At 40.5% G+C, this 13,178-nt stretch overlaps 1 protein-coding gene across 1 annotated transcript in view; it reads left to right on the forward strand.

Moving 5' to 3' along the window:
* Positions 1–10,801: 10,801 nt before the first annotated feature.
* The window catches only part of DHX40 (DEAH-box helicase 40), an 80,499-nt gene continuing 78,122 nt past the window's right edge, over positions 10,802–13,178 (forward strand). The window contains exons 1-2 of the mRNA XM_007947923.1: positions 10,802–10,913; positions 11,741–11,908. Of these exons, the coding sequence (XP_007946114.1) occupies positions 10,802–10,913; positions 11,741–11,908 (280 nt within the window). The remainder of the gene's footprint in view (positions 10,914–11,740; positions 11,909–13,178) is intronic.

A 13,178-nucleotide genomic window follows, 5' to 3' on the forward strand; every position in this document is an offset into this window, starting at 1 on the left:
AAAGAAATTTACTTTCCATACAGCAGCTCACATACACTTTGTCTCATAACATTGACTACAATTTCCCACAATGCAACAGCTCCCCTCCTGCTTCCTCCCCATAGTTACCTCTTCCCTATGTCCTTTCCACCCATGCACTCCTTCCCCCCAAGCTCTCTCCCTGTGCATATACAGCCCTTCTAATCTCCCATGATTAATTTCTCCAAGGAGTGTATCTGCCTAATGTAAATGTTCAGCTCATATGCCTATCCTTTGTTTGGCTGAAAGCCACAGGAATGGGTTCAATTCCAGACCTAAAGGGCAACCAGGGGCCATAGTCTCTGGTTCCATCAGGCTCTATCTGAGCAGCAAACCCGGACCTTTTTTTATTTTTTTATTTTTATGATTTTGAGTTTTGTTCCACTATATCTAGGATCTCCTACAGAAGCTTATCAGTTTTTAATTGTAATATTTAAAACTGAAAGCCTTTTTCATTGTCAACCTTTTCTCCTATGGAAAAAAAATATAACTGAAAACTCAATGAGGGTAACACAAATTAAAATAATTAAATTTAATTGCAGTGCAAAATCTGCGTACCTTAAAGTAAGTAATAATGCCTTCATGACCATGAAACCAAAAGAAGTAGATGGTGCCTGCCTACCAGTGCCAACCACTCTGAAAAGAATACAATAGGAGATCCTGGATAGAGTTGGAGAAAAATGTGGAGAAAACTCCAAATTACTGGTTTACTAGTCTGACAGAGACTAGTGAAACCCCTAAGACTATGGCCCTTAGACACCTTCTGAGCTTGGAACTGAACTCACCTCAACTTTCAGCCAAACAGACAGGTCTCCAAGGTGAGCAATAACATCAGGGAGACACACTCCTTAGAACAATCAACCATATGAGATCAAAAGGTCAGCATTTGCCCAGGGATAAAGGTAAGAAGGCAGGAAGGAATAGCAAAGAAGGATGAAGGGAAACAGTAAGTACAGTGAGGAAGTGAAAAGAGTGCTATTACATTGTGAGGATTGCAATCAAAGTCATGAAACAAAATGTGCATGAATTATTGAGTGGAAAACCAATTTGCTCTGTACACTTTTACCCAAATCACAATAAAAAGTTGGTTTTTTTTTTATTTAAATATTGGTTATACATTTAAATGACTTATCTTTTTTACCTCTTGATTTTATGAGTTAATATCAATGAAAGTTTATGTTTCGGAAAGATACTGCTGTTTCATTTTTCTTTCAAATAATGTTGATGCTAAAGTTTCTCATATAAACCCAACTGCCACCTTCAGGCAACTGAAAGATTTACAGAGACCATCACTAGAGATCAAACATTAATTTTGCAGATTTTTTTTCAATAAATCTATCATTAATAAACTTTTGATCACTCCATTAGTGCCTTTGTGATATGGCTTTTATCCAGAATGTCTTTCTCTAGTATTCATTGGTATCTTCCCAACTTTCACCACTAATTCCAAGAAGCCTTCCCTTATCACTGTAGCTAGACTTTCCTCTAAATATTTAGTCTCTTTGACTATATGCAATTTTATTGAAGATAATGGCCATGTTTTGCCCATATTTTTATGATTCTGTATGACTATTTAAAAGAAGTGTCAGTGGCATAATGGTTAAGAGTTTGGTTGCTAACTAAAAGGTGGGCAGTTCGAATCCACCCAGAGGTTTCACAGGAGAAAGACCTGGGGATCTGCTCCCATAAGGATTATAGCCTAGAAAACCCTATGGGACAGTTCTGCTCCGTCACATGGGGTCACTAAGATTGGAATCTACCTGATGGCAATGAACAACAATATGGCTATTAAAAAAGAATACATTTAAAATCAAAACCACAATGAGATATCATTTCACTCCCACTAGAATGGCTAAGATTAAAAAATGGAAAATAGCAAGTGTTAGAGGGGATATACAGAAATTGGAACCCTCATCTATTACTGGTGGGAATGCAAAATGGTATGGCCATTGTGGAAAACAGTCTACAGGCTCCTCAAAAAACTAGAGGTATACACATATATGTATGTATGCATGTATAAAAAAGCATATAGGGGTTATAGTAACAGATACTTCTTAGAAATGACAAAAAACCTTGCAAGCTAGGTTTTTTGGTTTGAAGGCTTAGGGCCGTGGTCTTGTGGGACAGTTTGGTCAATTGATGTAATATATTTCGTAAGTTTTTGTTCTATACCCTAGTTTGGTGAACAGTGTCTAGGGTCTTAAAAGCTTGTGACTGGACATCTAAAATTCAACAATTTATCTCTACTTGTCTGGAGCAAAAAAGAAAGAAGGAAGCCAAAGTTTCAAAAAAGAAAGAAAGAAAGAAAGAAAGAAAGAAACTACTCTATAGTACTAATAATCAACACGAAACATGGCCTCATGTACCCTGAAATTAGAACAGGTGCTCAGCTACCACTACTGACCGTTCTGATAAGGGCCACAACAGATAGACTGATAGAATGGGAGAAAATGTGAAAAAGAACTTCAAATTCTTAAAAAATTCAGACTTACTGGGCCATTTGAGACTCAAAGACTCCCTGAGACTATTTCCCTGAGATATTCTAACTTAACAGAAACTAGTCCCTGAGAAATCCTGGATAGAGTGGGAGAACAGTATGGGACAAAACTCAAAATCATAAAAAGACCAGTTTTATTGGTCTGATAGAGACTGGTGACTATGACCCTGAGACTATGGACCCTAGTTCCCTTCAGGTCTGAAACTGAACTCACATCTGTGGCTTCCAGCCAAATAATAGACAGGCATATAGGGTGAATATTCACGTCAGGCAGATACACTCTTCAGAGTGATCAGTGGGAGAACAGAAGGGCGGTGTTTGTACAGGAACATAGCAGGGGTGGGGGGGTTGTGCAGGAGTGCATGGGAGGGAAGGACATAGGGAAGAGGTAACTACAGGAAGTGGGAAGAGAGCTGTTACAGCGTGGGGGATTACAGTCAATGTCATTGCTTGAATAATTTCTCTTAGATCAGCACAGGGCTGGTCCCAATGAGGTGGAGGTTAAAGATGTCCTGAATATCTAACGTTTCCAAACTGCTGTGCCATTCCATCATCTCTGACATCAACTCTTTCTCCTCCACTCAATAATCTCCCTCCCATCTTAGGGTTCAGCAGTTTGCTGTGACATCTCACAGAACTCACAAACTCCCAAGGAAACAGCTCACATGGTGGTGGTAGAGGCTGGGAGGCTGGGAGGCTGGGAGGCTGGGAGGCTGGCAAGTCCCAACTGTGTGGGTAGGTCTGGAGAATTGTCCCAACTCACGTGGTTTGCAGGAGTTGGCAAACCCAAATCAGCAGGTCAGATGATGGCTGCGGTCTCAAGTTCAGGGGTGAGATGATGGCAAATCAAATGCAGAACTGGAGCGAGAGGGAGCGAACTTTCCCAGAACATTCACATATATACCCGCAAAGAAGCCATGGGTGGTGACTTGAGTCACATCCTCCAGCGACGCAGGACTGGAGATGCATCCCACCCAGAACAGGCACAGGGATCAAGATCTACAACACATCACAAAATGGAGGACGATGGCCAGTAGGGTCATATTAAGCAATTCACTGTACTGCAGTCATGAAACAAAATGTGTAAGAACTGCTGTATGAAGAATGAATTTACTGTAAACTTTCACTCAAATCACAATCAAAAGTAAGAAGAAAAGAAACTAGCCCCTGAGGTCACCTTTTAGACAAATAATAGATTGTTTGTTGTTGTTATGTGCCATCGAGTTGGACCCGACTCATAATGGCCCCTCCTTGGGTTTCTGAGGCGGTATCACTACGGAGGTAGATTGTCCAACCTTCCTTTCGAGGAGGCCTTCTGGTTAGCAGTCAAGTGCCTTAGGCACTACGCTACCAGAGCTCCCAAATAATAGATTAGCTCACAAAATAATGGATATTACATGTCAGTACTGTGCTCCTTTAAAAAATTATCCATATGAGATCAAAAGTCAACAATTACTTTAAAATAAAGATGAGAAGATAAAGGGGCAGGGAAACTTCACTAACGGAAATGAAACAACCAGAATGGGGATAATGACAATGTTCATACATTGTGAAGAGTATAATGGATGTCACTGACTAATTTGTGTAGAGATTGTTGAATGGGAACCTAAACTTCTGTGTATACCTTCACTGAAAATACACTAAAATATTATTATTATTTTTTTAAAAAAAGCATGCAATTAATAGATGTGTATTCTAACATTTACTAGGAAGCTCTGGTGGCATAGTGCCTAAGGCATTTGACTGCTAACCAGAAGGTTGGCAGTTCAAATCCACCAGCCAATCCCCAGAAGGAAGGTTGAGCAATCAACTTCCATAATGATACCACCTCGGAAACCCAAGAAGGGGTCACTATGAATTGCATCCGACTCGATGGCAGTGAGTTTGTTTTTTAAAAAATATTTGCTGGATGAGTAAAAAGGATGTTAAAGTAATCCTGGGCTTTCATTTGAATGAGGTCCTATTTTATCCATAATCACCAAAACCTGGAATTTAATTCCCATTTTTTTTCCCAAAATTATATGCATATGTTTGCATGTGTACTGTAAAGCATCAATTTTCATTGACAATAACTAGAAATGTTTCAATCTTTATTAACCTTAAGTTAAATAATACCACTGGTGAATGGTTTACTGACTGTTTAATGTATGGCCCTGGGACACTTACCCAAATTGTAACTGGACACTTGAAACATAATACTAAAAAAGAAAATAACGATAATAATGTCTTTACGATTGGACTGAAAGGTGGATACTCCCCTAAATTCTATGACGACACTATCTAAAGATTATCTTCCCAACTTCCAAATTGTCTAACATCCTAGAGGCATGTTTATAGAATATTAACCTCACCGATAAGACAATTTCAAGCTGTTTCTGTCTAGTCCCATCAGGTGTAGGGAGTGAGGTTCTTTTTCATGTTTTCGTTCTCTCCAGAATATACAGGCACCTCTCTGTCTCTTTTGAGGCCTCCATGTACCTGGAACTGTTAAGTGACAAATTGCTCATAGGTTTCTGTTTTTTGCTTAGTTTTTCAAAAGACAGCTCATCTTCTTGAAACTCTTCCATTAAACAAAAGATCCTCCTTCTCTTGCCTACCTTGAGGACTCTTTATCCCTTTATCTTTCCTTTTTTATGCCATTCTCCCTTCTCTCTGCCCTCTCCCTAGACCCAGTCTTACCTATTACAAGAGAAGTTGTAACCAGATTTTCAAGCATTCACAGGAGGCTTTGGGTTTGACACTTAGGTCAGCAGAGTCTTTGGATCTGTTTCTACTTTGGTGAGAAGTGGGGTGGAAGAAGGCCCTTGGTTTACTAGTGAGATAGAAAAAGGGAAGGGAAATACAGAGAAACAACTAGATCTATATTTTTGGAATACAAACCTCCCACAGATGTGTTATTATAACACCTGCCTTGGGTAAAAGTTTGCTGTCTCCCCTCCAGTTCTGCATCTTTATCAAAAGGTGAACCTACTTTTTCTCTTTCATCAGTACCTCTGTGTGTTTCAACTCTCAGAAACACACTTCTAATTACTCTCCAATAATTTCGTTGACCAACTCTTCTTTCAAACAACACATATACACTGCAGTGATGGTATCTTCTTTTCTAGTTACTCTTTTCTCTCCCTTTCGTTTAGATTAGGTGATTTTAAACAGACATCTCCAAGTGTGTTAAGTACACTTTCTATGTGCTTCTAATTCTCTTCTCACCCACACGCAAACTGGCTTCTATCTCCTTTTTTTTTTCTTTTTTACCAAAACAGGTCTTGTTTTGGTCAAATTCTTGACTCAGAAGACTTAGAAAATCCATGTACTTTGACTATCTGTAGCTTACTATCTGTGATTTCCTGTTATTAGGTTTCTACATATCATCCCTTGTCTGATGTTTTTAACTTTCTGTTGGCTATTGTATTAATATCTTTGATAATTTTCCTTTCTGCTTCTTTCAGCCATTTTAACAGTGTCCTATACTTTTCTTTGACTATGCAAAGGCATTTGATTGTGTGGATCATGACAAATTATGGATAACATTGAGAAGAATGGGAATCCCTGAGCACTTGATTGTACTCATGAGGAATCTGTACCTTGATCAGGAGGCTGTCGTTCGAACAGAACAAGGGGACACTACATGGTTTAAAATCAAGAAGGGAGTATGTCAGGGTTGTATTCTTTCTCCACACTTATTCAATCTATATGCTGAGCAAATAATCCGAGAAGCTGGACTATATGAAGAAAAACGTGGTATCAGGATTGGAGGAAGAATCATTAACAACCTGAGATATGCAGACGATACAACTTTGCTTGCTGAAAGTGAGGATGACTTAAGGCACCTACTGATGAAGGTTGAAGAATACAGTCTGCAGTATGGATTACATCTCAACATAAAGAAAACAAAAATCCTCACAACTGGACCAATGAGCAGCATCACAATCAATGGAGAGAAGATTGAGGTTGTCAAGGAATTTACATTGCTTGGTTCTACAATTGATGCCAATGGAAGCAGCAGTCAGGACATTAGACGACGTGTAGCATTGGGGAAGTCAACTGCGAAGGAACTGTTTCAAGTGCTGAGGAGCAAGGATATCTCCTTGAGGACTAAGGTGCGCCTGACACAAGCCATGATATTTCCAATCGCCTTGTATGCATGTGAGAGCTGGACAATGAATAGGGAAGACCGAAGAAGAGTTGATGCTTTTGAGTTGTGGTGCTGGCGAAGAATGCTGAAAGTACCATGGACTGCTAAAAGAACTAACAGATCTGTCCTGGAGGAAGTGCAGCCAGAATGCTTCTTGGAAGCAAGAATGGCCAGACTTCGTCTCACCTATTTTGGTCATGTTGTAAGAAGGGACCATTCCCTGGAGAAGGATGTCATGCTTGGTAGGGTGGAGGGTCGACGAAAGAGGGGGAGGCCTTCAAGGAGATGGATTGATACAGTGGCTGCGATGATGGGCTCAAGTATAGCATGGATTGTGGGGCTGGTGCGGGATCGGGCAGTGTTTCGTTCTGCTGTGCATGGGGTCGCTATGAGTCGGAAACGACTCGACGGCACTTAACAACAACAACAACATACTTTTCTTCCTTTCCTGAAGATGGCTTAAAAATTCTATTTACTTTTTTAAAAAATCTTCAGTATTGAGCCTCCTTCCTCTCTCGTTTGGATGCCCATGGACAGACTGTGGAGATTCGGTAACAGCTGATGAAACAGTAACGGCAGGGTGCAATTCAACTTTTCACACTTTATTTATTTATTTATTTATGTTGTGATTTGGGTGCAAGTTTACAGAGCAAATTCATTTTCCATTCAACAGTTCATACACATTTTGTTTCATGACACTGATTGCAATCCCCATAATGTAACAGCTCTCTTCCCACTTCCTCCTTACGTTTACCTTTTCCCTATGTCCTTTTTCTTATGCTTTCCTGCCCTCTGAGCTCTCTCCCTGTGCAAATACTGCCCTTCTGATCTCCGATGATTGATTGTTCTAAGGAATGTAGCTACTTAGTGTTAATGTTCACCTTGTATGTTTCTCTGTTGTTTGGCTAGAAGCCACAGGAGTAAATTCAATTCCAGGTCCAAAGGCTGACTAGGGCCCATAGTCTCAGGGGTTTCACCAGTCTCTATCAGACCAGCAAGGCTGGTCTTTTGTTTGTTTATGATTTTGAGTTTTGTTCTGCATTTTTCTCCCATTCTATCCAGGATCTCCTGCACTGATCCCTTTCCAAGTGTTTGATGGTTGTAGCCAGGCACCATCTAGTTCATCTGGTCTCAGGGTCTTATCAGCTGAGGTCCACATGGCCCACTAGTCCCTTGGACTAATTGCTTCCATGCCTCTTTTATTTTCTTCATTTTTCTTTGCTCCATATGAGGAGACATTAATTGTTGCATGCAGATGGCCACTTGCAAGCTTTTAAGGCTCAGTCACTACTCACCAAAGTAGGATGTGGAACAATGTTTTTGTGCAGTATGTTATGCCAATTGAACTTGATGTCCCCTGCGACCATGGTCTGAGCTCATAGGCCCAACAATTTGCTCCCTCAGAGGGGTTGGCCGTGGCTAAGAAGTTATCATAACTTTGCCCTCTGATCTGTTTATATGGACATTCTTATAGCACATACACTTTTTTTTTTTTTAAGATTTTGAGTTTTGTTCCACAATTTTCTCCTACTCTATTCAGGATCTCCTATTTTGATCCCATTCCAAGTGGTTGACAGTGGCACCTTCTAGTTCTTCTGGTCTCAGGGTCATGTGGTTCACTGGTCTTTTGGACTAATTATTTCCACGTGTCTTTGATTTTCATCACTCTTATTTGCTCAGGATAAGAGACCAGTAGTTGCATCTTGGATGGCTGCTTGCAAGCTTCCAAGACCCCAGTCACTACTCACCAAAGCAGGATGTAGAACAGTGATTTTGGGTAGTATGTTATGCCAATTGAGCTGATGTCCCCTGCAACTATGGTCCAGAGCCCCCAGGCCCAGGCACTCACTCCTTCAAGGTGTTTGGCTTTTTTCACGTTTCTCCAAATATAATTTATTGCAAGTTTTTCTTTAGACCCAGAGATAATGGGAAATAAGTTCAAAGTTGTTGAGGACACTGATTTTTCTTCCCAGATTCAACCAATGTGTTTTCTATTTTTACACTTTATTTGTGTCTTATTTGCCATTGTAATTTGGTAACTCATTGGGCAGGAAATAATTGTTGATCTTTCCATTTGGAATGGCCCCAAAATTTATTAACTCATTGCCATTGAGTTGATTCCAACACATAGTGGCCCAACAGGACAGAGTAGCACTGCCCCCCATGGGACTTCCAAGGCTGTCAACCTTACAGAAGCAGACTACCATATCTTTCTCCTGTAGAGTAGCTGGTGGGCTCAAATCACCAACTTTTGATTAGTAGATGAATGTTTACTCACTACATCCTCAGGCTCTTTGAGTAGCCTGAGCACATGATTATTAATGATTGTTGTTGTTACTGCTGTTGAGTTAGTTCTGACTCATAGCCGTTCTATGTACAACAGAAGGAAATACTCCTGGGTTCTGCATAACCCTCATAATCACTGCTATGTTTAAGCCTATTGTTGCAGACACTGTGTCAATCTATCTCTTTGAGAGTCTTTCTCTTTTTCGTTGATCCTCCATTTCACCAAGCATGATGTGCTTCTTCAGTGACTCCCAATTTTCCTGGATTCATACTTTGTACATTCCATGTTCCAATTATTAATGAGTGTTTGCAGCTGTTTCTTCTCAGTTTGAGTCATGCCAAATAAGCAAATGAATGTCCTGAAATCATTACTCCATCCATGTCACTAAGGTCATATCCACTTTGAGAGGGCAGCTCTTCACCAGTTGTATTTTGAGTGCATTTCAACCTGGATGGCACTTACCTTCTGGCACTATATCAAGCAATGTTCCACTGCCATTTGTAGTGTTTGCACTGGCCAATTTTTTTTTTTTTTTATAGTAGATCACCAGGTGCTTCTTCCTAGTCTCTTAATCTGGAAGCGCTGCTGAAACCTGTCCATTATGTGTGACCCTGCTGGTATTTGAAATACTGGTGGCATAGCTTCAGCATCACAGCAATTGGCAAGCCATCAGAGTATCATAAACTAACAGATGAGTACTACTCTCATGTTTTAAATGGTAGCATGTTTTAAATGTCCTTAATTTAAAAATGAGCAACGTTAAATATTTGAACTTTTCACTTTTAATTTTCTTCATTGTTGGCTTGTAAGTTTTACTCTTGAATACTCTTATTAGGTGGTTCCCGTGCAAAAATGGAGTCAGCCCTGTAATAATTAATTTACAATTATTAGTAGAAAACACAGGAGCTCTGGTAGCATAGTGCCTAAGGCACTTGACTGCTCACCAGAAGGCTGGTGGTTCAAACCCACCAGCCACTCCTCCGAAGGAAGGTTGGGCAATTCTACTTCCGTAGTGATACTGCTTCGGAAACCCAAGGAGGGGTCGCTATGAGTTGGGGCCGACTGGATTGCAAACAACAACAACAAGTAGAAAACACAGTATTTAGGCACCAGGAGCTAGATAATCGTATCTCCTGTTTCAGTGTAGTGGTTATGAGCGTGACTTTGAATCCTGGTTCTGTTACCTTTTTGTTTTGTCACCTTGGACAAGTTTCTGACCCTTGCTTCTCCCACGTGAAAATTGGGGATATTATTATCCTACCTTTCAGGGGTTTTGTGAAGACTAAGCGAAATAATTTATATTAAATGTTTGACTGCCAAGTGCTCAATAAATGGTAACTATAATTGGGTTTGAAAAGTCTGCTCGTTTTCTTAGAAAACAACTTTATTATGGTAGCTGTATGCCATGGACAGGTCATTTCACACGGGCAGGATGGGAAGGGGCACTCTTAGGATGCTTCATGTTCCTGGCAAAAGGCCTTATCAGCCAAGTGTGTAAAGAGAGAATTGGCTGCCGCGGCCAATGTGGCTGAGAATACGAGGGTCACTGCGCTTTGTGCGCACAAGAGTTGAAACAAAAGAGGGCCCCAGCTCTCGGAGGTGTCTTCCTCGCTACAAGATGCAAGCGCACAGTTGGTCGGAAATTCTTGAGGGTGGGCTTTCAGCTGGCGGCCCAGCCTCCACGGTGTGGTGGGAGTGGGAGAGGTTTCCGGCAGCCGCACGTCACATCACGAAGCAGCTCCTCCTCCCCTCTCTTAGATCGCACGCGCGGAAGTAAACACCCAACGTCATCAGGGAGCGTCTTCGCCTTTCCCCTCCCATCTCCCCAGATCGGTGGACGTGCTCACCTCTGCTCTGGGCCAGGTCTATGTCCCGGTTTCCTGCCGTCGCGGGCAGGGCGCCAAGGCGGCAGGAGGAGGGTGAGCGGTCAAGAGATCTCCAGGAAGAGCGGCCCTCGGCTGTTTCCATCGCTGATAGAGGTGCGGTCCGCAGGAGGCTATGGATGCCAGTGGGAGTTACGGCATGGAGGTTTTGGGGGATAAAAGTCTGCCTTTGGCTGGCAGAGAAGAGCTGGGAGGAGGACGTAGCACTGTTCTTGCCTTCCAAGCCTGAGGCGAACTTTGCATCCAATGAGCACTTCAGCTTAGAGGGAGGCGGTCCCAGACCCAAGTTGGGTGAAAACCCTGCTAGTGGGGGCAAAAAAAGTGAACCCCAACGCCTAGATACGTTGTGTTCTTAAACAGGCTCATAAAGCCTTTGTTCTCTACCCACTCACCGCACTCCCCCCTCGTCGGGCCGCCAGCCTGCCTTTGGGTACGGTATGAAGGGAGCCAGTTTCCAGGAGCCAGTTTCCATGGTTACCTACCACTTGGCCTTCTGGGATATCAGTCACTCTGAACAGGGACCTAACTTGAACCATGAATCAGAAGCAAACACAGGTGGCTTCTATTTCAGCCGAGAGTTTTCTGCTGATTCTGTTCTAGTTTTTGGTTTATTTTATAAAACTGTGGATTTTGTATTTCTGTGTAAGTATGTATGTATATGTGTTGCATCGTGTGAGGCCTACATTATCAAGTAGTCTTAAGTCATGAGTTAAGAAATGTTCAAGTTGTTAGAATTTCACCGGAAAGTTGCTCTGACCTTATAAAACGCACTTAATTGGACATACATCATTTAAATGAGAAGTTATGGATTGATTCCTTCTGTTCTTAACATTTTATTGTTTTTCTCTTTAAAATTCTGGGACATTGAGTCAGATATATCTTTACAGTCTTTTACTTGCATAATTGTTTTTCTGTTATCACAGAAGAGAAAGGATGCACATCACAGGAAGGAGGAACTACTCCAACTTTTCCTATTCAGAAACAAAGAAAAAAGCTTATTCAGGCTGTGAGGGACAATTCATTCCTTATTGTTACTGGAAATACAGGAAGTGGTAAAACAACTCAACTCCCAAAATATCTGTATGAAGCAGGTAATTTATTCTGGGATGATACTGATAGTACTTTTTGGAAAAGACTGATAGGACTTCTGTACTGCACAAACAGCAAAGCATCTTTAATTACATTCATGGAAGTAGTATGTGAGAAATAAATGATATTAGATTTCTAAAAATTAGCTTAGGATCCGGTGCTGTCATCATACTTTTCTTGTCACAGTGATTTTCTTGGCATACCCTCCCTGTGTCTATCTTCCTTTAGGGTTTTATTTCAGATTCAAGCATTAGTTGAGATGGCAAAATTTATCTTGAGTAGACTGTGAACCATTGGGTATTGAAATGCCACTGAGGATAAAAGGGATACATTGATGTCCGTTGCTGACATTAGTATTTCTTGGTTTCTTCTCCAGAGCATTATCAGATAAATGTTTATTCCCTGACTGCTAGAACCAAGCTGTTTATAAGCCTTTTCCTTCACTTTAGGAAAACTTTCTATCCTCAGACTGCTAAAGAACAAAATTATATTCTGTATGATTCATATAAAAAATTTTTTTTAACTTATGTTAACTTGTCCTAGTATATTGAATCTAAATGCCATCTGTTAAGATACACTGCTATTTTATATACCATCAAGAAAGAAAAATGCCATGAATTATAACTTTCAACTCTATTTTGTTGTTGTTGTTGTTATGTGCTATCGAGTCAGACCTGACTCATAGTGGCCCCTCCTTGGGTTTCTGAGGCAGTATCACTCTAGAAGTAGATTGCCCAACCTTCCTTCCGAGGAGTGGCTGGTAGGTTTGAACCGCCAGCCTTCTAGTTAGCAGTCAAATGCCTTAGGCACTACGCTACCAGAGCTCCTAACTCTATTTTAGGGGTATTAAAAAGAGTAAAAAAAAAAAAGGCTTGTAGAATCTATGGAAGATAGTATTTTTAAATCTAATGTCACTGTGTGACAAAGATAAATTTATTTTAGGAAATGTTTGGAATTTTATGGATTCTTAGAGATTATAAATTGCTGACTTGCTCTCAACTGGAATTACAGGCAAACCAAAAATCCAAACCTATTTAAAAATTTTGTTTTGTTCTGTTGTAGAAAGGGTCTCTGTGAGTTGCAGTTGACTTGATGGCACCTATCAGCAACAGTTAAAATACACACTTTTAAGTGGTTATCAATATTTATTATTTTTAACTAACACCTAAATTTTCAGGGTATAAATATAATCCAACGTGCTATTAATTTGCAGGATTTTATTTTTTATTTTTATTTATCTATTTTTAAATTTTATTTTATTTATTGTGATTT

The sequence above is a fragment of the Orycteropus afer genome, unplaced genomic scaffold, assembly GCF_000298275.1.
Source record: "Orycteropus afer afer isolate SDZICR_OR568_19922 unplaced genomic scaffold, OryAfe1.0 scaffold00196, whole genome shotgun sequence".
Taxonomy (NCBI): Eukaryota; Metazoa; Chordata; class Mammalia; order Tubulidentata; family Orycteropodidae; genus Orycteropus; species Orycteropus afer.